The sequence below is a fragment of the Tasmannia lanceolata genome, unplaced genomic scaffold (genome assembly GCF_043159265.1).
Source record: "Tasmannia lanceolata isolate RefF3 unplaced genomic scaffold, GAP_Taslan_0.1 ptg000013l, whole genome shotgun sequence".
Lineage (NCBI taxonomy): Eukaryota > Viridiplantae > Streptophyta > Magnoliopsida > Canellales > Winteraceae > Tasmannia > Tasmannia lanceolata.
In genome coordinates this window covers 49,893,837-49,920,075 of record NW_027518690.1, presented here as the reverse complement: position 1 = coordinate 49,920,075, position 26,239 = coordinate 49,893,837, and the positions used below count along the sequence as shown (strand labels likewise).

Genomic DNA, 26,239 nt, shown 5'->3' with positions numbered 1-26,239 from the left:
GTTTTGTGTCTCCAACCCTCGAAAGTAACCCGTGCCCAACCAGCTCGGTTTTCACAATGGAAGTGAACCAAGCCACTTGTCCCTTTCCATAACTTCTTGACAAGGAGATAGATCATTCGGATCCATACCACAAGGATCAGGTTGACAAACAATACAGAGACTCCCTAAACAGTAGGTTCTAGCACAAAAGCAAAAGTTTTTTCCTTAAGAGGATGTAAAATACAACAGTTTTTTCTTAGTAACTGGAAGTGTGATCGCTGCTAATGCAATAGACTTCCACCACAATGGTGAAATAATGTGCCATTCCCTTTTATGACACCAGGCGGGGCCAAGCCAATCAAGAAACAAATCGATTCAACGAGCAAAAGGGGAAAATCTCGCCTTGCCATCGATCTTGCCTCTTTCTTCCCGGTCGAGATCCTCAACGCTGACTCCATGCAGGTTTTTTTCTTACTCCCATCTCCATATTTCTCTTCCTGGCCTTGGTTGACGATTGTTTATTAATGTGCGTTTTCCACGTTCCCATGAGATTATAAGTGATGGACATGAAGGACTCAATAATGTAACTTCAATGTACATAGATGCATCTCAATGAATGACAAGACCAACCACCTCACCTTTCGCTGATTTCTTGGACAAAGGCAAATTGGGTGATGCGCCCAAGAAACAACGAGCAACAGATCTTAATCAGGAGCTTTTAGACACATAAATACGAATAAAGCTTTGTGCTCGGAGTTTCGCCCATTCACATTGAAAGGGCAACAATAACCCCTGAAATGACAGGGGACAACTCCCACCTAGTTGAATTGGGTTATGAGTCTCATTGATTGCACAAATGGAAGCAAATGATGTCAATTTTGGATGGAACTTTAAAAGTCCCAATGACTACTGAAATGCTTAGTTTTCATTCATGGTAGTATCACAACAGTGAAATAAAAGGCTAGCACAAACCAGACTGATCAGTAGCATAATTTGATTATAGACCATAATTCACAATAGCCAACAGCATTTTGAGTTCAAATCCAACAACTTAAGCCTAATAATATATATGCATTGTGATCTTTTCTAGCCTATATATTCCATAACCAGCGACAGCTGGTACAGTAAGCATTTTGGGGACCAGCACCAATAAAAGGGACACAGGAAATACTTACTGTGTTCGTTGGCGCTTCTTGGCAAGGTTTTCAAAGACCTGCTGTACATCTGCAGATGTGACTGGCTTTGATGAGTCGAACGATTCCTGCACAAATCAAGTAGAAATTAAGTGAAAAAATTCTAACCGGTTGCTTTCCAGGTGCAAGAAAACACAGTTTACACACAACAGCAAGAGGATACAATCAAGCAGCAAGCCGTCGGAATTGGATCACGAAGTGTACTCCAACAGGGCAAGGAACTGGATTCCCGTGAAAGGAAGGTAACAGTTAGGTACCATTATCAGTATTTCAAAATGCAGATGTGGGGCAAAATGCGGCAAAAGCAAATCCTAGTCGACTTAGTGTGGAACAATCGGGTACTCGGTTAACGTGGGCATAACTTGGGAGAGTCAAAGGAGCTTTGATTGACTTTGTAGGGCAAAATGCGGGCATGGACAAGAATGCGGCCAAGGTAAAAAGGGAGTCGACTCGGGGGAGTTGACGACAACTAGGGTGAGTTTTGAAACTATGATCATTAATTTTTTTTGAAAGATAACTAAACCTTTATTAATATGCTAATGATCGTACAATTAATCGGGAACAAGATGTCCCCAAAACAACAGTACAAATCAGTACAGTACTATCCCCCGCATCCACTCAGAAGGATGCCCCCAACCTAAGTGACCACCATTAAGTGACGTCGTTTAACAGCACCCTTGTTGAGTCCAACCTACCCCCCCTCTTGCTAAATCGTCCGCCATATGATTGGCAGTTCTTCGGCAATGAGTAATTGTAGGGTGAATGTAATGCACGAGATCGCGAATTATGATCATTATGATTTGATAATTTGCTAGAAATACATGTATAGAAGTAAATAACCGAATAACTAAGTTATACAGGCACCTATTCGAGAAACAAACATATACAAAAGCTCAACATGGGTCCAGGGTACTTTGAAAATTCTTCAAACAATAAGTAAACAACTAGTATTAACAAACCATGAGACCTACGTAGTCAAAAGAAGCCAGAGAATGAGGCATAAGCCTCATGGCAGTAAGGTAGGCCTCATATAGTTAGACCAATAAGCTCAATTACTCATATTTTAGTTTAACCCTAGTGCAATTAATCACAAGATAAATTGGGGATTTGTTTTACATTCTCAGACTTGACACTTTAATTTTTCATGAGAAACTTTAAGTCTTCACTCTTCTTCCTTTAACACTAGTGCCATTAATCACAAGATAAATTGGGGATTAGTTTTACACTCTAAGGCTTGACACTTAAATTTTTCATGAGGAACTTTAAGTCTTCAAGTCTTCACTCTTCTTCCTCCATGGATCTTCTTCTTCCTTCGACTCCATGCTCCAATCTTTGTGCTTTGATCCAAGATTCTATATGTTCCATTTTGACCGTCAAGAAGAATTCTTAAACAACAATTAATCATTAATGAAACAACTAGGATAAAATGTCATATTGTGTTTGGAGTCATCAAAACATGACTTGAGAAAGTGACCAAGGTTGAATCCTTGGGCTAAAAATATGCAATGCTTCATATGCAGGATTTTTCTCCAAAAGATGTGTTTGTCTTGTCTAAAGAACTCTCTCCACTTCCTATCCTCACAAATGCATCAAGTTTGATAGGGGGGCCTTCAAAATTATCTAGAATGAAATGAGCATGGTTAATCAAGAGTATTTGGCCTTTCCAAAGAAGATAATTTCCATTTGTAAGATTGTGTCACCAGATGAGGGATGATGGGCAAAGAGGCCATGAAAGTAGATGAGCAAAAAAAGGAGGATGAAGAACAAAACAGAAATGAAGAGAGACAAAAGGGATATGAGAAGAAAGGGAGGGACGATAACTACCTTGCGAATCTTATAAAAAAAAAGGAGAGGAGTTACGATTTCCAAGTTGGAAGAAAAATGGGCTTTGGAGATTTGAAGAAACTACATTTTTTCAGATTTGTTTTGCTATTTTTCATGACGAGTGTCCTGGCATTCCACTCTTCTTTAATTTTGGTACTAAAATACACATAACTTAGGTGAAGTGGCGTCTATCATTGCGTTTTAAAAGCTCCTCACTTAAGCTAATTGCTGATGTGAACCGTAAGTGAGATGCACATTAGGAAGGGGGGAAAGAAAATTCGATGAAAGAGAGAGAAAAAAAGCCCTAGCGAATTGAGAGGAAATTAATGTGAAGAAAGAGATGAAGAGAGAAGAAGATAGGAGAGGAGACAAAGGGGGGGAAAAGTACGCTTTCATTAATTTCAAAATTTATGTATGAAGAGACTTAGAATACATAAAAATGACTAAAATACACTCATATATACATGCATTCTCTAACAATAAGTCAATAACTCTAACAGCTAATTATAGAAGTATACAATAAAGAGAGGAGTGACATTATTAAGACAAGCAAGTGCAGATATAGTTTCCCTTTTGAAAATATCAGACAAAATGCATTTCATGCTGGTGTTATTGAAAATAGAGAAAGACGACTATTTTCTTGCATGTCCTATATAATGGGCAATGGAAAACATTTTACTTTGAAACAAGGTACAATAAGTAATGGAAAGATTTTATAAATATTGGTGGGCTGGGCGTGGGCTCAACTGTCAAGCTTGGGTCTTGAATAAATTGTGGTCGACTAGATAAGAGGGCACACCCAGCCATTTTAATCCCCTACAAACAGCCCATGCTACTAATGTTGGGCCTGTTGTTATAAAAACTATAAAAATGGCACAAAATCACTTGAGGCTCGATAAAGTAAAAAGACGGGATAAATCGTGGTGGAGATCACCCGAATTCCACAAGTCCCTTCAACAAACCTTAAAGAGAACTCTAAATTAGAATACCACAATTCCTAGCCAAAATCATAGACATATCGAGACATATAATCATATATTCTTGAGACTCGGGCCTCAAACTCATTAAATCCTAATCCCAATAAATTGGAAGATAGAAAAAAAGAACTATTGCCACCCAATGTTCACATGTTAAGATTTTGGGTTTTTGGTTTACTAGATTCCTTGTAAATTGCAAAATAAATAAGAGAAACAAATAGCTTAACCACTCAAAGCAGTTTGCAAGATGACTTCACAATTTATGTTGTTAGAACGAACTTGGTAACTACATGGTAGGACAATAGAATCACTTCTTTCATTAGTAAGCATGAAACTTCAAATGGAAGAACATCAAACTTGCATGCATCCTCAAATAGCTTTCTCCATCAAGTACACACTCAGAAAGAACGAACAATATCAAACTTGCAGGCATTACTCTTAAAGCTTTCTCCATCAAACAACCATCAAGATAAATCCATACGTGCCCAAAAAGTTCTGAAGGTAGAATACATACCAGGTAGGAACATAGCTCATTCTTTATATCAGCAATGCCATTCAGAATCTCAATCTTCTGGACATGTTCAAGTTTATTGAGAAAATTTGACTCAACCCCTTCCTGCTCCTGCAATTTCTCCTGCCTCTTCTGATTTGCCAACTCTTCATATTCCACTAGTGTGTCCTCCTTGTCGATCAGGTAACCAATACCCTTTTGTGTATAGAAGTCCACACAAGTTTTACACCTGCATAGAAGATCTCTCCAGTTTTTAGAGAGGAACATGGGTTTCTTCTCTGAAACACATGAAACTACACTTAGATCCACTCCAAGTATGCATGTAGAGCCTAATGTAGTATTGGTGCAGTAAGAATTATCCTTTGAACCCAAACTCTCCTCTGACTTTTCATCGACCAAGGCATCCTTATCATTCAATCCAGTTTCTGAATCAGCATGTGTTGCAGCACCACCCATGTCTTGATTATCAGATGAATAAATGCCGTTCTCGAGCTTCTCAGAGGATATGCATGATACCGACCCATTTTCTGACACATTTTCACCTATGCTACTGATTACCGGAGCATTGTAGTGGCTAGCTGGTACCCAAATCGAGCGAGGATAATGTGTCAAGAAAGAGCAGATGGGTGCACATTCCTGACAGATAAAATCCCCATATAATGATTCTCCTTCCTCATCTGTTGGTATCTGTAGCACAAGAGATGAATAGATAATATCAATCATATAGGATATCACTACCAAGAATGGAAAACCCAGTCCAATGAAGAAGAAATCCCTCAAGGCAAATCGAAAACATAAATTTTCCATAACAGCCACAAAATGTGAAATGCATTTCAAATTTTATAGTAAGCATTGCCATTAGAATTGCAGTGGGATAAAACACAATACCTATAGACTCGATTTTATTTTATTTTTTGGAATTATTATCAAAACTGTGTGAACATGACTTGAACAAAATGAAACCAAAGAAATGACCTCTACCAGAAGAAATCATAGCCCACGACTTAAAACATGGGAATCTCCAAGGCACTAAACAAGCAAGATTTATAAAATTTTCCAGCTAACCTGTTCAGAAGATTTGAGGCCTATATGGTTCTCATGAAACCAGTCCTCGCATACGGAGCATTGAATCATCTCTGACTGTTCTTCAGCGTCTGGATCAGGATAAGGCCGAGCACAGATGCAATAGGAACCTTTGAAATTATGGTTGTAGGAGTTCTCTAAATTTTCTGGGTCTTTATCTGCAAAAAGCTTGCAGAAGAACTCCCCAAACTTTGAATTCCCACAATCACACCTGAACTTTCTCTTGGTCCACAACTCCACAATCTTATCCAAGTAGCGGCAAGAAATGTCAGTATCAATTACGGAAATTATGAAGCAACAACATAACAAATCCTTAGGGAAAGAAAAGCAGAAGCCAAGAAACAGAAAACAGTAGTCATTGCCATGTAAGAAATTAAAGAACAGAATGATAGAAGCAACAGCAAATGGAGGCCAGGAATGCAAAAGTTTTGCATCGCTATGCTGACATACTGTTGCAAGCAGCAGCGTTTCAAAACACAGATGCGAGTCAAAAAGCGGTGAAAGCAAATCCTAGTCAACTTGGCACGAGGTCGAGTACTTGGTTGATGAAGGGACACAGGTAGAACACACCCCTAAAAGCTAGCCATTAGAGGGAGGGTGCCCATTCCCTTATAACCCATCCACATCCACCTATTTTCTCCGATGTGGGACGATTTGCTTTTGCATGGAACCCCAACAATTCGCATCACAAAATCCCGCCAATCCCCAGAAAGACATCAATACTCTACCCAAGAATCACGAATCAGGCCATCATTACCGTAATCCAATCTTTAATAAGAATGAACTAAGCACTAAGGTTTAAACCAGCGTTTGTGAATTCATCTAAGCAACATAGTGTGTGAGCGCGCCAGATGGAGGAAAGAGGATGTATCTCTTGTGAACTAGTAATCCATTTGGAATCTTTCATATCCCAAGTGTATAAATTCAATACAGGGTGTGGAAAACACCATGTAAATCCGTATTTATGAAGGGCTACTTGGTAAATGAAACATGTATCGTGTAATTTGGAGAAGTGGATGAAATATGAAATGAATTAAAACATGAATTAGAATACCTCATGGCCGTCGTGGCAAGACAGGGAACAGGCAGTGCAGAATCCAGCATTACCAGTCGTAATACAAGTAAGACAAGAGAAAATTGCCTGCCTCTTCATATATCCTTTTGAGTAAGTGCACACCTTGCCCTCATCACCTCCTAATACCAAATCAGCTTCCTAAAATTTTACAAAAGCACAAGTTTCTTCACGAAAAACCCTTCCGAAAGAAATAGGTTATAAAAAACAACAAATCTACTGCAAATATCAACATTTTTTTTTATAGAGAAACCCTAAATTCGAAAAAAAGGGGAAGAATTACCAATTCTTGTTCCTCGACTCCCTTAATATACTCATCGATTGTCACGGTATGCTCAACTTCATCCTCAAACGCCTCTCCCATCTCAAGGTTATCTTCAATTTGAGGGAAAAGGATAGGAGAACCAATATGAAACCCTAGCTGGATGCCCTAACCCCGTAAAAAGGAGATTGAGAAAACGGGAAGAGAATGAGTTACTTTTGGGAAGAGAGAAACTCTAGCTTTTTTACAATATGGAAAGATGTTTGGAAGAAAGGAATTTTAGGGCACGAGAAAAGGTGTAAGGCAAAGAGGAGAATTTTTTCAGATGTAAAGAGGGGAAAGCTGAGAGGAGAAAGGGAAGGAGGATCATTTTGAAGGAGACGAGGAAAAGAAACAACTTTGGGTGATATGCGATAGGCGTTTGATTTTGGCGTAGTAGCGCGGTTTTATACGTGTATTGCTTACATATTCCCGCCACGATAAGTGTTTACGTGCCTAATTAATGGGACCCACTTTCGGTAGAATAAATTAATTTGTTATTTTAGATAATAAGACCAAATATGGTAAGATATGAAATATTTAGTAGTTAATCAGATCTTAATTATGATAGATTAGAATGCTATTTAGATTAGGATAATCTTGATTTAGCATTTTCTATATTTATTTCCAACTATCTCTATGTTTATCTTTAAATTCCAACTATGTAAGTACATGTTATGTTATTGAAAGGAAGGAAAAAATTATATTAGAGATTGTGTCTTTTTGCATGAAGGAGGATTGATCCTTCCCTCGAAGTGGATCAAGAGACTGATCTTCCCTCTAAGAAGATACGCTAATCTTTCATGTAAGAAGATTAATTCCTTCGTAACAATAAGGTTGGCAAATGAGATCACTATAGATATTAGAAATTCTTACTTAAATTAAGAAGAGTATGTAGTAAATAAGAGATGATTTGGTTTTCTAATCTTCTCTTTGTTTTGGTTCAAATGGTTAGGAATTTAGGTCTCCTTGAAGTGTAGATGCACTCTTTGTTTTGGTGCAAATGGTTAGGTATTTAGGCCTATACATGCATGTTGATAAAAAAAAACTCATTGGTTATAGTGAAGATAATAGATGGACCCTAACCATGAAAGTTATGAACCTTAGGTCAGAAGTCAATACTATAATATTAAGGTGGATTTTGCTTAAGTGTGGTGATACGTGGGTTAAATTAAGTTTTTCCTTTTTGATTTGTAACATGTTATAGTGATAGAAAAAAGGAAAGAAATCCCGTGACCGGAGTGGACAAGATAAAGGAAGGATATGGAACATAAATACATGAAAAACCTCAAAACAAAATTATGGAAAGTAATGTTTCCAATGGGAACAAATCCATAAAAATAAAATTCCTTGGTCTGGTAGGATTGCAACGAGGGGTGTTCATTATTCGGTTAAAACCGAATAACCGAACCGAATTGGTTCGGTCGTTTCGGTTCGGTTTCGGCTTTTTTTATTTGGCAATTCGGTTATTCGGTTATCTCAAAAAAATTTCGGTTAACCGAAATAACCAAAATAATGATACAAATCATTATTTTTTCAAAAAAAAAGTGTGATACGGGCACACTCCAAAGGATGATCAAAACCGTCCATTTGATTGATCACAACTTAATTAGGTTGTGCTCCAAAAATCATTTCGATTGGATGATCCTAGCCCTCCGATCGAAACCAAGATTTTGCATTTTTCCCTCTTTTTTTCCCACTATTCGGTTATTCGGTTTATTCGGTTATAACCGAATAACCGAATTTTTAATCGGTTCGGTTTTGAAAATTTTCGGTTCGGTTTCGGTTACCGAAATTATTTCGGTTATTAAATTTCGGTTATTTCGGTTCGGTTATAACTGAATAACCACCCCTATTTGCAACTTCAGAAGGAAAAAATTCCCATGAAAATTGAGTTTACCAAACACCAATTGAAATGGCGGAACTTTGCCTTTTCATTATTCCTACTGTACCCTCACGTTATCTATATATATTTCTTCTATTCTAAGTTCTAAGTTCGAAGTTCTAACCCGCAAGTGATTGTTCTCCGTCCAGCAGACAAAGGCGGGGAATATGACGAACAATCTGCACCGTTTTTTATCATCGCTGCTCGAGATTTCCCGCCCAAAATTAGGGTTAGGGTTTGTCCGATCCGATCCTCTCATTATACCCTCTTCGAATCTTTCGAGAAGGAGATTTCTCAGTTCATCGATTCACCAACAAGAGAACCCTAAAACATCAGAAGAAGATACATCTAATCCTCCTCCTCCTCTTTCAGCAACAGAAGAGAATTCAGTTGATGTAGATGAGGAAGAAGACGATGACATTAATGTGAATAAGGAGACGGGCGAAATCGGCGGGCCGAGAGGGCCAGAGCCGACCCGTTACGGAGATTGGGAACGTGGCGGCCGCTGCTCGGATTTTTAATCTATCAGAAGAAAGCAGAGTAAATTTTCCTTATTTTGATTTCCCCTTAGATGCGGGTTTGGTGATTTTATTTAATATATACTTACATTAGGAAAATTATCTTGCTGCAATATCCTCTGTTTTAGCCATTTCTGAACTAGAGATAATAATACATGCGGAATTTAGATGATATGGTTGCGGATTTGAATCTGTTGTAATGATTTGCCTAACAGATTTTTTTTTTTTATATATATATATTATGTGGAATTAAATTTCACCAATCCTTTGAAACATAGGCTCTGTTTCTTTGGACGTGAAATTTTTTTACACCCTTTCTTTGGGAATGGCAAAGGTTCAACAACAACACAGAAAGAAATGTAAAGAATATAGTCCAACAATATAGAACAACCCCATCTATTGATAGGGCGGAAAAAGATCAAGGGGAAAGAAAGTCATATATCTTCAAACCCTCTTTAGAGACACCATCCCTAGCTTCGCTATTAGCCGACCTCCTCACATGCCGAAAATAAGTCCTCGAGCCTGCCACTCTATCTTGAATCTCATCAAAGAAACTAGTAAATCTCCAAGGAAAAGGATGGGAACCAGTTAGCCAACGGATCACATTGAGTGAGTCCCCTTCCACCACCACATTATCCAAGGCTTCTTGCTCAAGGAGTTTGATTCCGTGATGATCAACGTGCACTTCTGCTTCACTAGAGTCTGTCTCTCCAATAGGACCTGCAAAGGCATACATTAAACCTGCTATGTCCCTTAGAATATTCCCAATTCCTGAAGGTCCGGGATTCACAAAGCTAGAGCCGTAAAAAAAATAAGGTTAAGAAAATCTGGGGCGGTGGCTCCCAAACCTGCTCAATCTTTCGGTTCTGCTCAGTACTCTGACACACCACCTTCTATCCGTTCCAAAGGTCGCAAGCAGACACAAACCCGAAACAAGGCACAGTCTCCACTCAAGAGATCGAATGGGCAATCACCTTAGAAAAGAGGAAGGCAGGACTCTTTGCATTCCTTTTAAAGACACGATCGTTTCGCTCCTTCTAGATCACCCAGATAGTAGTAAGGAAAGAGACATTTCACAATATCTCTCCTTTCTTCCTCCAAGGGGCCAAAGACCAACTATCCAGAAGGTCTATAAGATCTGATTGGAACACCCAGGATATACCAAACCTACCTAGAATCCTGTTCCACGGCTCTGTAGCCGCTCTGCAATGCAAGAACAGGTTATCGGCAGTCTCATGCACATAGCACAATGGTCAATTATTAACATTTCTTGTTTCCGCAAGAAATCCACAGTTTGAATTCTTTCAAGCAAGGCAACTCAACCGAATGCATACTCTTTTACACCCAGTTTGAATTTTACACCCAATTTTTACACAAAAAATGAGCATAAAGTTTGTTTTCCGTTCATTTTACGTTGAAAGAAACGGAGCCGTAGTTTCAAAACTCCCCCACATCATCGTCAACTCCTCCAAGTCGACTCCCTTTTACCTTGGCCTCGTTCTTGTCCGAGTCTGTGTTTGCCACACAAAATGAATCAAAACTCCATCGACACTCCCGAGTTATGACCACGCCAACGAAGTACTCGACCGCGTCATGCCGAGTCAACTAGGATTTGCTTTGGCAGCGTTTTGAACCACATCAGCGTTTTGAAACACTGCTTTGAAATATGTTACATTGTTTGATTTTTTTTTTTTATCTTCCCTTAAATTTTCATTTTCTAGGTATCACACTTAGTGTTTAAAAACTCCTTGACTCGGCAAGGAACTCGCCCGAGTCGACTCCTTTTTACCTCGGCCGCATTCCGCGTTTCACCACATCCGCGTTTTACCTTACAGAGTCAATAAACTCCTTTGACTCTCCCGAGTTATGACCTTGTCAACCGTCTTAACCGAGTTCTTGGCCGCGTCCGCGCCGAGTCAACAAGGATTTTTCTTGGCCGCGTTCCGCGTCAAATCCACTTTTTTAAACACTTCACACTTATTTGTGAATCTGTTTCTATAGGATTTGACATGAATTATAGCATTTGAAGTGTAAATTATAAGTTTTTTTACCGGAGTCAGAATGCATGTTTTGCATTTGTATGTACAACACTTTGGGTGCTTTGATAGCTTTATTCTGTTGGGGGTGTGAGTCACACTCGTGTTTGTAGTTCCAACAGGAAACCAGTAAGATTTGAGGATTTCTTCTCAAAATTATCTGCTGTGTTTAGTGATCCTCTTATGGAAAATACACATACATTTCTAGCATGATCTACCACTAGTGGAACCTTCAGTTTTCGATGAATTTGATTGGCCTAAACAGATGAAATATATTTGAAGAAGGGATTGAACATTCTACTGGCAATTCAGTTGTAACATTAGTGCTTACAGAACCTTTTAAGATGGAGATTCACACTTATATACTAATACTAGCATATTAAGGAGAGTTGGATATGGGAAGTTCGATGGTTGGTTATAGTTGTTGGAGGTTTATTTTAGCACCAACTTATGTACCGAGGCAAAGAAAATCACTTTTCCTCAATTGAGATTGGCCGGTCATTCACTCACTTTGTAGGATGAATATTGTTACGGTTAGGAAGTGACAACCTACTTTCATTATTCATCTAGGCAATTGACCTAGACACCATAAAATTAGTTTTTTGTGATTGGATATTGGGATTAATTAAAAAGCCAATGGCAATCCTATGCCAAAATCAAGGGAAAATGTGCAAGATTATAAGGCAAATTTCCATAAAAGGCAGTTTTACTTGGAGCAATTTTATAAGGTAAATTTCCATAAGACGAGATGGGTGTGGTTGATTGGGCCTTCGCTGGGCCTATTGGTGTCTCGGATGCTTATTGGTGTCTCGGATGCTTCGGAGGCGGAAGTTCGGGTTGTTCATCATGGCATAATTTTGTTGAACCAGGAGATTTTTGAGGACTTAGTGGTGGAAGGGGACTTCCTTAATGTAATACATTGGTTAAAGGGAACATCATCGCATCCTTGGAGATTTGATAGATTTTTTGAGGAAATCTCAGACCGCATTGGATCTTCCTCTGTTGTCTTTCGTCATGTTTGTCGATCGGCTAATGACATCACAGATAGGCTTGCGCGTGAGGGGGTTTCTAAGGATGCTCTAGCACTTTTCCATGAGCTTCCCACTTGATTTGATTATGTTTTATTTCTTTCCTATCTTATGGTGTGTCTTGGCTGTCTTCCTCGAGTCCTCTCTGTATTTGACCATCTCGTTCGTCTTTTGATTAATATAATTGGCTTCTATTAAAAAAAATAAAAAATTACAGGAGCAATCTAATCTGGAAAAGTAAAGGGTGGATGATATTAGAGGTTGAGAACTGAATTGGCACTATTTGATGTTCACAATTTTTGTTAACTTAAAAAAAAAACAATATTGACAATGCTTGCAACAGAGAGATGTATTTGGAGAAGGTGAGAAGCTTGACCACAAGTGTGGAAAAAATCTTTACTCAATAACTGCCTTTGAAAAATCAACTGGGAAGGATAAGGAAGAACATGAAAAAAGCTAATCCACAATACATAATAACGATGCAGTCACTGCGAGATGTGTCGTAACCATGGTTTAAAATTTTGGTTTCGGTACCGGTTTTGGACCCCTGAAATTTCGAAATTTCGGCCGAAATCCGGCGAAACAAAGAAAAGTATATTTTATTCAATATTAAATTTTGGTCAAAATTTCGGTGAAATATTAAATTAATTAAAAAAAACAGGGTTTTTGGGTGAAATTTCGGAAAAATCAAAATTTTGACTGAAATTCCGAAATTTTGGCCGAAATAAAATACTGTTTCGGGTTTTCATGATTTCGGTGTCGGTCTCCACCGAAATCCGAAATTTCGGTCCGAAATTTAAGACCATGATTGTAACACCAAGGATAGGTGTTGGTTTTTGCATCCTTGTGAGCAAACCTAATAACTAGAGTAGTAAGTTGTCAATGTTAGTCACAATGAAGCTGATACTCTTTAAGAGTTATAGTAAGCCTGATGAGGAAATTGCTCTCCTGACCTCTAAAAGAATTGACAATCAAGTCACTCCTCAAGCTAGTGAGTCCGGTAAAGTCACTAAGAGATGCATTTTTTGAAAGGTCCTTGCATTTTGCAGTTCTAGGCCGCTGCCGAATTTGATCTCTGAAAACTAATCCAAAGTCTTGAAGTGAAGGTTGAGTTTCAACCACAACCCATCATCCACTTGGTTAGTGTCTATTAAGAATGTTGAACTTAAAGCAAGGCCATCTTGGTGACTCTGTCCAACTTGGTAGTGGTTGCCACTAAAGCAATTGTGAAGTCCACAAAGGACACGAAGTCGGCTTCTAAAGCTGCCTTGCCACTGGCTTTAAATTCGACGAAGGAAAAGTAGCCGGAAAAGCCTCGGAGGGTATGGTTGTGCCACCCACTGGCTATAAAAGAAGTAGAGGAAATTTATTTATATGAAGTTGTATGGACAAATTTTCAAAACTATTGGAATATTGGGAATACAAATTCAGAGTTTTGAAGTTTTATTTTCTGCTTCTTTTGTTTATTTTGTTTCACAGAGCTATGAACATGGTTCTCAACTCATCTATGTCTTTGTCCCAAACTAGTTGGGGTCGGCTAATGAATCCTTTAGAAAATTTTCATGAAGAAGGTGAAAGGATCTACCCGGCTCAAATTGACTAGGTCTAATCCTGACACTAGTTGGGTTCATCTACATGGATCATTTTCTTCCATTCTCTCCTATCCAAGGTCATGTTCTCAGTTATGTTCCTAGCCCTCAAGTCTTTCCTCACAGAGCCATGAACATGGTTACCGTTCAAAAAAAAGAAAAAAAGAGCCATGAACATGGCTGCTCCTACTATTGTTATTTTCTCCTTTATTTGTGTACAATATATCTGCCATTATTATTTCTTCTAATGGTACAGTGATAGTGTTGTTCTATCACTGTAAGCAAAAAAAAGTGATAGTATTGTTCTAATTAATTCCTTTGTATTTTCTAAATTGTGTTACTGAAATGTCCATTCATCATTTGAGGCCACTCATCACTATATTGCTTAGATTGAGTGGTGCCATGTAATCTGATGATGGGGTATGGATTCCATGGTGCAACCTACAAAATCTTAGATGTGAGGGAGTGGCTACATGTATGAATGCCAATGGTGGTTGCATGTGTTTATGCTTATGCATACGTATATTTACATATGTTGATTCCTTAGCTCATCTACTAGCCCTAAGAGTTAGACAATTTTAGTTTTTGCTGCATTTGCAAATAATATTAGTTGCAAAGGCAACAACTCAACTCAACTCAACTAAGTCTTTGTCCCAAACTAGTTGGAGTTGCAAAGGCAACAAAAACTAAAATTATTTCTAAGTAAAATCCCTCTAGCGTGTGAATCCATTGTTGTTGCGTACAAATTTTTTTTTTTAATGGCATTGTTGTTGCTTACAATAAAAGAACACTATAACCATTTTACTTGCCAATGGCTTAACCTTTTAAGAATCAAAGCATTTCCATTGTCATATCTTCTGCAATTTCATTTTTCAACATAAGCAATAAGATAATTATTGTCATAATACACAAAAGGGATGATATTAAAGCCTGTCTCTCTTTGTTTAAGGGATGAAAACAATGGATATTTCTGCATAACTTCTTGTCAATTTCTTGTTAAAATGATGAATTTCTTTGTTGAGATTATAATGTGTTTTTAGTGACTTATTTTATGTTTTAGTGTTTAATTTCACGCCTTATGATAGGGCTCATTATCATTACTGAAATTATTGTACTTTTTGCTTTTCAAACCCTTTATACATATAAAGCTTTGAATTTCTTGTGATTTAGTGTATCAAACCCTATAACGTCTCTTCTTGGGTGATCTTCTCGAAACTCCCCTTCCTTTACTTCAGCAGGTTTACTAAATTGCACAATAGGTCTCATAAATTTCAACCGTTCAGATAGAAGTGAACGCCTCTCCTTCCGTTGGAGGGGCTTTCCTCTATTCTAGAGGTAACTTTCATATGTTTCTTCACTGGTTATTTTTGGGTGGTGTTCATTTTCTTTTCCTTCTCTAAAAATTCATCAGATCCGCGCTGTCGTTCTCTATGTAGGAATGGAATCATCGAAGCCCACAGATTGAAGTGTCTGATTTCCCTTCATATCAGTTTCTCCCACTGTCGGATCAATTCATACTGTAGTGATAGTCTTTGCAGCCATTTCCTATTATCTATTGTTTGTTTGGGAATTGGGGTCTGGGTAAAACATATAAATATGATGTCATTCTTGCTTCCAAGATCAAATTACGTTTCATCTCGATGGATTATTTTTTGATCTGTAGAGTTCTTAATTCTCTTTGGCTATCAGATCAACTCATACTGTAGTGATAGTCTTTTCAGCCATTTCCTATTATCTATTGTATGTTTGGGAATTGGGGTCGGATTAAACATTTAAATATGATGCCATTCTTGCTTCCAAGATCAAATTACGTTTCATCTCGATGGATTATTCGTTGATCTGAAAAGTTTCTTAGTTCACTTTGGCAGACTGATTGTTGGTTTCCTTAATTATCAGGATCATCATCTCTGTTCTGTATTTTGTTTTTGAGATATCAAATGATTTTTTGGGTTGTTTGCGCAGCTTACGACACAAATAACAGAACGTTACTGGCTAAAGATCTTCATATCAGTGAGGCTCATACTAAGAAAGACCCAGGTAATTTGGAGGAAAGACTTCGCCCTGGGGACTTCTGTGGCAACCGCATGAAAACTTGAATAAAAGTGACAGTAATAAAGTGCTTATTGATAAAAAGTTTCTAGGAATTGTCTTATGAACTTTGTGCTTATTTCGTGTTTTCCATGTTCAAGTAGTCTTCATTTTCTACTTCATGGCTTCTATTGTTTCAATACTGTTACATTATTATTGGTGTTTAGATCAGTTCTTTGATTTGGGAGTTGATGGTGATGCCCATTTGTTCTGGACTCGCCACTCATCTTTGTTTGGGTATTGTAAGAATCAATGAACCATTCTACATAACAGATTTAACGAACCAAAAAAAAAAAAAAATCTACGTGCAGGGTCTTGGGTGGCAAATTGCAAGACTGGGAATGGCAAAACCACATTGCCCATTCCTTTTTTTGTGGAAATTTATAAAGTGATGGGTGAGTTTCAAAGGAATCATTGGCAGCAAATGTAGAAATGTGTTGTTTGGTGGTTTGGTGATTCATACCTATCTTCTACTGGGCCTTCAATAGACGTGCCATAAATATAAAAATTCATACATTAGACAATCCTAATCCTCTTGTTTGTAATTTTTCTACCGTTCTCTTTCTGATCCATCTATTTTGAAAGATGAATTGATTAGGATGACTTACTGGAGAGGATTATCCTTGCACGGGCTATCTATGAAAATGAGTAGTTTACATCATTGAACAAATGATCCTCACTTCCACTTTTACGCTCCCTAGTCTTCATTTGAAAATAATTAGACCCGTTCACCGTATAATTTCTCCTACATTTCTTATCTTCCTAGTTGGAGATTCTTTTTTTGGTACCATCACAATTTTCATCTTCTGAACCATGTTTCTTACATAGTCGTAATTTGGTTTATTTGAAGTCTCAAATGGCCAAGCACAACCCTTATATTCGGGATTGAGCCTCTAGCTCAATGGTCAAGCTTTGGTCTTCAACCCAGAGGTTGGAGGTTCGACCCCAGTTTACCTACCGGGAGCTGGTCCAAGTAAAAAAAGGGGGCAAATATATCATTTCCCAAAGAAACTTAATCTGACTGGCGACAACAATTTTGCCATTAAGACCAGACCCCCTTGATTGGATTGGAGTCCTTTATCTTATGCGGGGCTAGGTTCATGCCTTTACTGTTTCGCCTCATCATTCTCTACAAGATCAATGCCCACAATATGTATCCTTGTGTGGGAACCAAAAGATGATACTTAACACACATCATCTGTATTAGAATAGTGCAAATGTTATGAAGCGCAATCCACAACTGTTCAATGTCTTATTCTAATGCGATGACGTACAATTTCCAAGTATCTGGTAACACAGCATGCTATAACCCAGTAAAACAGTAATCCAAGAACTACATAAAGATGATGTATTCAATAACTACATAAAGATGAAGTAGCCGAATGAAAATTGTATGTATATACTACACAAGCTCATTAAGCGGCTTTAGGCTTGGTGGCAAAGAGCTTCTTGGGCAGCATCTCGATGGGCGTTGTTTTGAGCAAGAAAAGCCTTGCAGCACGCTCTTGCAAGGTACCTCCGCACTTCAATCCATGAACTTGTAACTCTGCTTTTAGCCTTTCCATACCAAGAACCTATAGCAATGGTAACAATCCACATTAGCAGCAGCAAACAGTGAACAAGGAAAGCAAAGCAAACTTATTTAGGAATTTGCAAACGAGACACAATGTAGCTGACATTCACAAAAACTGCCAATCAGAGTGCAAGGAAAAAAAAGAGAAAGAATCCTGTTGGATACCAGTAAGCTCTAATCAGACTAATAAACCCAGCTTAACTACCCAAAAGATAGAAAAACTAAAAAGCGACAAGCCTCTAAACTCTAGCTAGGTTTGAAGAATGTTTTTCTATTTTCTTATTTTATTTCACTTTGATTTTCAAGTCTACATGAAAATTGGAAGATTATACAAGATCAAGAAAGCTATCTAAGGACTCAAACGTTTACAAAAAAAACATCAATGCGATGATGGAAATCGTGTCTCAGAGACGTTTACGTCAGTTGGTATTGTGAAGAAATCGGAAGTACCACACCAGCCTGTTTGTCGATGACATTGACATTATCATTATCATTAAAATTTTAATTTACAAGTACCATGTGCATTTTACAGCTGAAGAAATATCAAAACATCAGGGATTTCCATCCACAAAACTGCGGTTTGGAATGAATGTATCACAGCACACTAAAGTAAAGGTTCGATCTGCAGCAGCAAATTGGAAACTTGGGTACAAAATCCAGTCCCACACGAAATAAATTCATGACCTTGGCCCTGATGAGGAGAACCACAAAGCAATCTCAATGCCTATCAATGATTGGTTAATAAAGAAAGAATGGTTGGTAACTTAATTTATTTGACCAGTATCAGGTCTGATTTGCCACATGCATGAATGATAGTGACAATTTATGCATCCTTCACGGGATTCTCAATTGGAGGCCAATCAATGGATTCCAAGATATCTTAAGCCATCAACTAAAAGGGAAAAATTTATACAACTCACATGGGTGCCATCATGTTTCAATTTTTTCATATGCTGATCAGGCTATTTCTCCAACTTTGCCAAAGACTCTTTAACTGAATTAGCAATTGAGGTTAAGCTTCGAATAGACATGCATTGCTATAATGACATGTCCACATCTCCACGGTGAAGAGAAGTATTTTCTTGTTCTTCGCGCTTCCAGCTACACCATATAACTGGGATCCAGTACACTCATTTCCAATCACATTAGGACTTGGATTCACGGCATGATTTTATAGGTGGAATCCTTGAATCCAAAGGCTGAAAGCTCTATACATTATTTCTCAAATTCATAAGCATAATGCTTACAATCCAAACCTCCTTTAAATAAAGCAAAACTCTAAATAATTCTACTACAGCTAAAGCTATAATCCCATTATAACTTGGAGTTACGAACTTCAAGTTTTCTAAGGCCCTGTTCTTTTTAGATTTTGATAACCGATTGTGAGTCCAAAACCGACTGATAGACTCAAAACTCTAAATAATCCTACTACAACTAAAGCTTTAATCCCATTATAACTTGGAGTTACGAACTTCAAGTTTTCTAAGGCCCTGTTCGTTTTAGATTTTGACAACCGATTGTGAGTCCAAAACCGAAATCAACTATTTAAGTAATAAACCCACCACAAGTATACCCTCTTTTGTAATTTTTCCAATGCATGGGCTGGGCCTAATTAAAGTACCCTTAAACTTAAACTGCCTAAAGTGATTTAGAAGGGAAAAAACTCTACTACCCCTATTGACTTAATATCACTCAAAATCCTATAACTAAAAGAAAAATACATATTAACACTGGAGATGGACCCCTCTAGCATATATAAATTATTCTAGACTCTGATAAAGGATAGTCCCCCATCATTCTTGAGACAAATACTAGTGACTATGGTCCTAACAGAACAAGGGCAAGGCTTTTCACAAGCCCAAAACAGGGATCTAAATATGACTCAGCTGATGCAGGAGTATGGAATTCATACGAACACATGATCCAGAGTTGTGACACATTTTGAACTTATGAAAATCGTGGTCGAAATCTCTGGGATAAGAAGTTTTTGAAGGAATTTATTAGAGAGCTCATCTAAAAAAAGGTGCCAAGTCCAGTCAAATTTTGCCCCGATTGGGGATTCACAAATCCCAATTGTTCTGGGAGGATTCAGGTGAAACCAATTCATATGAATCCTGAGCAAGCTCGCTGCTCGTGAACAAAAATTAGGACTCTTTGGTTTTGGAATCTGATTCTGTTTCAAAGAAGACTAGTTTGTAAAAGAGATTATCATGATGACTTTATAGATTATTTTTATCATTAGCTAATGAATGCACAACATGAAGAAACCACATAATACCATGCCCATGAGCAGTAGGAACCGTGATGCAAAGTTGATGAACAATCAATGGAAAACCAAAAAGCATCATAAGCCAGAATAGGTAATCATGAACAACATACCTCCAACTCTGTTGCAGTGCTGAATTCGTCGAACTTCAGTGGCCCATCCAAATTGGAAACAGTGGTGTCTTGGACGGAGATTTCTTCACTATTTCCAGATTTGGACTCAATAGAGCTAGAGCGGCCTTCAACAGCATTAATGGCTACACTTCCAGAACCTTCCCCCAAGTCCAAAACTTCTTGACTACAAATTCTTGATTCAGGTTCGACAGGACCATCCAAATCACCATTAACGGTTCCACTTTTGGAGCTCTCTTCCAATTTCAAACAACCCTCGTTGCAAACTCCAGATTCGGGTTCAGCAGAGCCAATTGCATCAGCATGAATTGCTCTGCTTCCACAACCTTCGCCTATTTCCAAACCTCCCTGATCAAAAATTCCATTCTCATTGTCCAAATTGCTATGAGAGGAAGCCCCACCTGATGATTCCCCATCTGATTGGCCCCCAGAAACCGAACCCGAAGTCCCCTCATCTAACTTATTCTGAACCAAACAGTTTGCATCATCAAGAACCACAGATTTCTCATCTTCCTCACCATCCTCCTCATCATCGTCACTATCATCACTCTCAAGCTCTTTCCCCTTTCCCAACCTAGAAATAAATAAATAAAATCTCAGAACTAGAACAATTCAAACTGAAAACCCTAAAAAAAGCAGAATAAGTAAAACCTAAAACTTCACTCATCAAATCTTAAATATCACAACCAGAACAAGTCAAATCTAAAAACCCTAAATTAAGCAGAATAAGCAAAACCTAAAACCTTACTCACCAAATCTTAAATATCACAACTACAACAATTCAAATCTGAAAACCCTAATAAAAACAGAATAAGTAAAACCTAAAACTTCACTCCGAAATCTTAAATATCACAACCAGAACAATTTAAATCTGAAAACCCTAAAATAAGCAGAATAAGCAAAACCTAAAACTCTACTCACCAAATCTTAAAAATCACAACTACAACAAGCCAAATTTAAAAACCCTAAAAAAAAGCATAACAAGTAAAAAAAAAACCTAAAACTTTACTCACCAAATCTTTAACCGCTTTGATGCAGGCCCAGACGACGGCAAGACCTTGCGTTTCGAATCCTCATAAAGACCAAACGATTGCCTAACCGAAGCTTCCACTTCCTCCATACACTTCGCAGAATCCTCCCTATACTTCTCAATATACTTCTCTGTATCCGCAGATCCCTTCTTTCGCACCGCCTTTGCCTTCTTCTTCAGAAAATCCTCTGCAACTTTCTCCAATTTCCTCTCCTCCGCCTCGGCCTTCCATTCCTCTAATTTCTTCTCTGCATTCACATGTCTGAGCCTGCGACCGCTCATATCGCGACACGCATCAAAATTATTCGTCTTTTTCTGGCCTGCTTTCGTGGCCGCGCCTCGAAGAAGAGATCCGAACCCTCCTTTTCCGCCTCGGAGGCGGAGGAGGAGATTGCAGGAAGGGAAGAGATTATCTTCGGATGCGGAGATTAGGCTTTCGTTGGAGATTTCTCGAGATCCAGAGACTAATCGGAGGGATTGGAGAGGGATTTTGGTTTTTGTTTGGAGATTTTGTTTGAGGGATAAGCCAGAGATGGTTGGAGAAGAGATCTGGAGGCATTGGGTTCGGCCATCTAAGAGCTTGATGAAGATCTGAAAAATCGCCATTGATGGATGGATTTGAGGTTCTGCAAATCGATGAAGAACAAAGGCTGAAAAGGAGGTTTTAATCCTTTTCTTTTTCGTCCTGCAAACCCTAAAAAATCTTTCGTCGTGGTTTCGGAAGCCTTACCTTCTAATTTTATAGGGTGGGTAATTCTTATCTCGAAGTTTTTGGGAACTTCTAATTGGAATGGAAATGATATTGGCAATACTATGCTTGATAATTGCACAAAATCCTCTTGTCTGTTAATATTTAAAACGGCAATCAAATGTTATTAATTTACGGTTACCTACCAAAAATAGGTTATTACAGTTCCCAAAAAGCTCTCGGAAAGCCAATTTAAAAAGAAAAGACAGGCTGAGTTTGTGTAATTATCAAAACATGGTGGGGCCAATACCAGTTAGCATTGGAAAAGGACAGAATAATATCTTTGCATCTTCTGTACTCACGTGACATATCAACGGTGATCGAGGCCTTTGATCTGGTGGGCCACCACGTGGTTTGGCCTAGCCGAAATACAGGATTGGCAGCCCTAACAGATAAATAAATTAAATTTAGAATTGATATATTCACCCCCATTTCTTCGCCATGCCACCCCTCTAGTGCATTTATGACTCCTCTTTTTTCAGTATAAGGTAGTAGGGTTGCAACTTCCCTAACAAAAAAATAACTTGGGTCAAGTTTAGAAATCATGAATCATGGTAGGGCTGGCAATTAATCCCGCAAAAAAGGGAGCCTGCCCTGCCCAGGTAATTGGGGCTGAAAAAATTATCCGAAGTGGGGACAAGGCAGGGATGGGGATTGCTTTGGCCCCACCCCGCAATCCCCGTACAAAATTGAATTTTTCGCTATTAAATTTGAGTTTGCCGCTTTTAATTTGGGTAGCCTCACTTCCCATAGAACAAATTTCGTTTGGTATTCCTAAATTTTCCGTAATATCTTTCTCAAATGCATTTTTAGTAGAATTTTTCAATAAAAAATCCATTAAACAAGTTTCCCCGTAGTGTGCGGGGCGGGGATGGGTAATTTTCTCCACCGGGCGAGGACAGGGATTCCCCACCATCCCCGAAGTGGGGGTGGGGCGGGGCGGGGAGGGGCGGGGAATTTTCCTTTAAGGGGGATGGGGACAGGAATGCAACATGCGGCCCTGCCCCCCGTTGCCACCTCTAGGTCTTGGGTTGGATCAGGTTTTTAGTTGAAAAGCTTGACACAATCTCGGATGAGGTAGGGTTTCAAGAAAAAAAAATCAAAACCCGACCCGACTCTTATAGGCATATTATAAAATTCTTAATATTTCTTGGATAGCATAGTAAAATATTGATATAATTTTTTTTCATTAGAGTCATGAAGCTTGTTATGTGAAAAAGTAGTTCTTATAATTATGCACTTCATGACTTAAAATTAAGTCATTTATACAATTCATGACTTAAAATTAAGTCATTTATACAATCTTGAAATTAGTCACTATCCTTAGCTAAACATTAAAAACCCAAACCAACCCACCAAGAAACTATGTCAGGTAGGGTCGGGTTTATATATCTCAGATTTTCCCATAAAAAACTCAACCCGACATGAGATAATTTCTCGAGTAGGGTAGGGTTCTGGAAAACCTGACCTACTCTACTCGAGTTGCAACACGGTGTGGCATGAGGGAGAAAAGTACGGAATGATGTGATAGTTTCGAGAAATTATGGATTTAGGGTACTTTTGAAAACAAGCATCAAACACGGGTGATTCTTCAAAATCGGGTGGAAAAAAGACCCTGATTCTCTTCTGACATAATCAAAGTCCTCGTATGTTGCCATTCCTTATGGATAAGAAAGTCAATTATTATCTTTAAAAATTTTAAAGGATGAGAACATCAATGTAGGGGGACTGAAAATATCATAAAAAGTGTTAAAGTTTCCCACTTTTCACATCAAATAACGTACGTCTCTTTTGACTTAGAACGGCGACGTTATTGAACATTTTATTATTTCCCATGTCTCTTTTGGCTTAGAACGCCACCGGATTCTTGAGTACGCCGCCTGATTCAAGAAACACCTATCGGTCAAAGATATCAAGTACGCCGCCGGAATATCGAGTACGCTGCCGGATTTTCTGGGTTCAAACATGTGTTCCAAACTTATCGAGTACGCCGCCGGATCCTAGAGTATGCCAACGAAAATAAGGTATAAGCGGAAATAGAGTGTACGCCAGCGGAAACAATGGGTATGCCGGCGGAATCTCATATAGAGAGGCGGTATAATTAGAAGATGCCACCGTTCCATATTGATGTCCACGTGTCGTGGGTCCGACCGTCTATGCATATTGGCGACGACCAAGATTTAAATGAACCCAAGGGACTCTGGGTTCAAAGAAAGATTTCAAATCCAAACCAAACCGGCTGTGTATAGAGGAGACATCGTTCCAAAAAGTTTTTCAACACGTGTCAAGCATCTATCCGTCGGTTCAAGTACACATTCAGACGAACCAAAAGAAACCTTGTGAAGGCAATAATGAAAAAGGAGATTTATGTTGATGTCAGAAGGGTATCAGGGTCTTTTTTCCACCCGATTTTGAAGAATCACCCTTGTTTTATGCTTGTTTTCAAAAGTACTGAAAATCCATAATTTCCCGAAACTATTACACTCATTCCGTACTTTTCTCAGCCTGAGGAAGGAAGGGGTCAAATATATCATCTATGGGTGGACATGCAAGTGTACGGGGCAGCAGCCCTTGATATTCGATCCAATAGCAGCCTATTCAAAAGTGGAAAAAGTTGGCTGCTATTGGAACAGATATGAAGGGTGGCTGCCCTTGACAGCGCATGCACGCCCACTCACCACCTAAAATCTTAGATTTGGTAATTTAAACAAAACGAATAAGTTTTTTGACAAATATGTCCTTCAACTGTCTCATATCTCCTTTGGGTGTGTTAAGTTGTTTTACTCTAGTAGGAAAGAAAAAAGAAATGACATATCAAACGAAAGGGCATTGGAAAAGAAATAGAAATAGAAAGGAGAGCTTGTGATATGGGCGTTTTAGTTGTGAAATGTACTGAAAATAAATAAAAAATACAAAACTGAGCGTTTTGTTGGTTAGAAAATTGTTGGAAAGTTTACTAAATCCATTGTAAACATGTAGAACCCACATGTGACGAACTCATTTAATGTGGGATCCATTTCATTCACTGTGTGGCTCTAACATGCAACAGACCAGCTGCGAAATGCCTTTTGCGATGGACCCTAGCAAATCCCATATTATAAACACTCCAAATACTTAAAAAAATGGGTCCAACAGACATTTAACATCCAACTACCTAAAGAACAAAAATTAAGACAACAAAAGTAAGGAAGATGACACTGCCACCAATTCATTGATAACCTAAACATTGAAAAAAAATGAAAACTACAATTCAATTTGATACTTTGTAAAGACAAGTCAACATACTAGTCTTTCAAGTACCTGATCAGGTCTTTAAACGTTGGTGGTTAAGCTCAACTCACAGAAAGCAAAAAACAAATTCATAGGGCATAAATGGAAAGGTGATTCTGACATTGTATTAGATTTATCAAGTGTAAGCATGTTTTTGTTAGAGTTAGTGCCCTAAAAACTAGTGTAAATTGATTGAATATCAATAAAGTTTTTATTTCATGACAATATTGGGTATTATTATTTGAATATGTGAGATGTGCTTTTGATATTGACACATATTTGTCCTTAGGTAGCAAAGTAGGAATGCTATGCTTAGAGATTCACAGATCTCAAGAAGCAAGGAGAAATGGAATTCTGGTTCTTTGCATGCCTTAAAGGTTCATAGTTGGGGACAAGACTGGACATCTTCTCCTGTATACAACTAACACCAATCTAGCCTACATGCACGTGTCATGGAGCGGCTTATCTCAGTCACTCTGGTAATTGACCCTAAGCTAGAAGAGTGGGTGCGACAATGGGATCATGCACTGAACATGATCACATTAGATTAGCCTGTGAACATGAGATAGTAAGGCTATTCTACCAGACATGACCTTTTACATGTCCTTTGACCTGAGGGATCATAGTAGTCTGTGGGCACGTTTTTCTTTCTTGGTCTATCTAACAGTGGTTCCACTAGGGATTACTTAAGGGTAGTACTGGAATGTTTGACAAACCTTCGAGATTAATAAGGATACCCGACACGGGATTCTTCGCCCAAATTATTGGGAAACATCTAAAGTTTTGGTCAAGGTAGTAGACCAATGATATTACCCGGCCAGGTGGATTTGATAAAAGGTTTATCAAATGTTTTGCAAATGCATTTGTGGGTCAAAACCGCGTGACTAAAAGGTATACCAAGAGTGGGCCCAGGGGGTAAACACAGTCCACCCTTCGTATGACCCAACTCAGTAGATGAGGACTGGAGAAGGGACATGCACATATTGGATGTGGTTTGGGGTAAGATGGTTTGACGATTAATCTTCAGAGTTACGTCTCGATGGAGGCCACTGATTCAATGCGATCGTAACATTGACTACGGAGCGAGATCGCAGTTGGGCCCGCTTATTTGGTTCTGCAGGATCTACCGTTGAACCC

At 38.5% G+C, this 26,239-nt stretch overlaps 2 protein-coding genes across 2 annotated transcripts; both read right to left on the bottom strand.

The window, feature by feature from the left end:
• Positions 1 to 956: 956 nt before the first annotated feature.
• On the bottom strand, positions 957 to 7,325 carry LOC143890470 (uncharacterized). The gene is made up of 5 exons (XM_077395167.1): positions 6,923 to 7,325; positions 6,622 to 6,780; positions 5,550 to 5,810; positions 4,488 to 5,171; positions 957 to 1,240 (listed from the first exon to the last, which is right to left on the bottom strand). Exons 1-5 carry the CDS (start codon positions 7,001 to 7,003, stop codon positions 1,151 to 1,153), a joined length of 1,275 nt encoding a protein of 424 aa, XP_077251282.1. The 5' UTR covers positions 7,004 to 7,325; the 3' UTR covers positions 957 to 1,150.
• A 9,979-nt stretch (positions 7,326 to 17,304) lies between these two features.
• LOC143890469 (Ubiquitin-like superfamily protein) lies at positions 17,305 to 21,842 on the bottom strand. The gene is made up of 3 exons (XM_077395166.1): positions 21,068 to 21,842; positions 20,037 to 20,628; positions 17,305 to 17,658 (listed from the first exon to the last, which is right to left on the bottom strand). Exons 1-3 carry the CDS (start codon positions 21,688 to 21,690, stop codon positions 17,500 to 17,502), a joined length of 1,374 nt encoding a protein of 457 aa, XP_077251281.1. The 5' UTR covers positions 21,691 to 21,842; the 3' UTR covers positions 17,305 to 17,499.
• Positions 21,843 to 26,239: the final 4,397 nt, after the last annotated feature.

Excerpts from the sequence above, each read along its gene's own strand:
- LOC143890470 (XM_077395167.1), bottom strand. The coding sequence starts at position 7,003 with ATGGGAGAGGCGTTTGAGGATGAAGTTGAGCATACCGTGACAATCGAT. Across the intron at positions 6,781-6,922 it reads GAGTCGAGGAACAAGAATTG|GAAGCTGATTTGGTATTAGG; the intron begins GTAATTCTTCCC and ends GTAAAATTTTAG. Across the intron at positions 5,172-5,549 it reads GCCTCAAATCTTCTGAACAG|ATACCAACAGATGAGGAAGG; the intron begins GTTAGCTGGAAA and ends CTTGTGCTACAG.
- LOC143890469 (XM_077395166.1), bottom strand. The coding sequence starts at position 21,690 with ATGGCGATTTTTCAGATCTTCATCAAGCTCTTAGATGGCCGAACCCAA. Across the intron at positions 20,629-21,067 it reads TCAAAGCGGTTAAAGATTTG|GTTGGGAAAGGGGAAAGAGC; the intron begins GTGAGTAAAGTT and ends ATTTATTTCTAG. Across the intron at positions 17,659-20,036 it reads GCACTGCAACAGAGTTGGAG|GTTCTTGGTATGGAAAGGCT; the intron begins GTATGTTGTTCA and ends CCATTGCTATAG.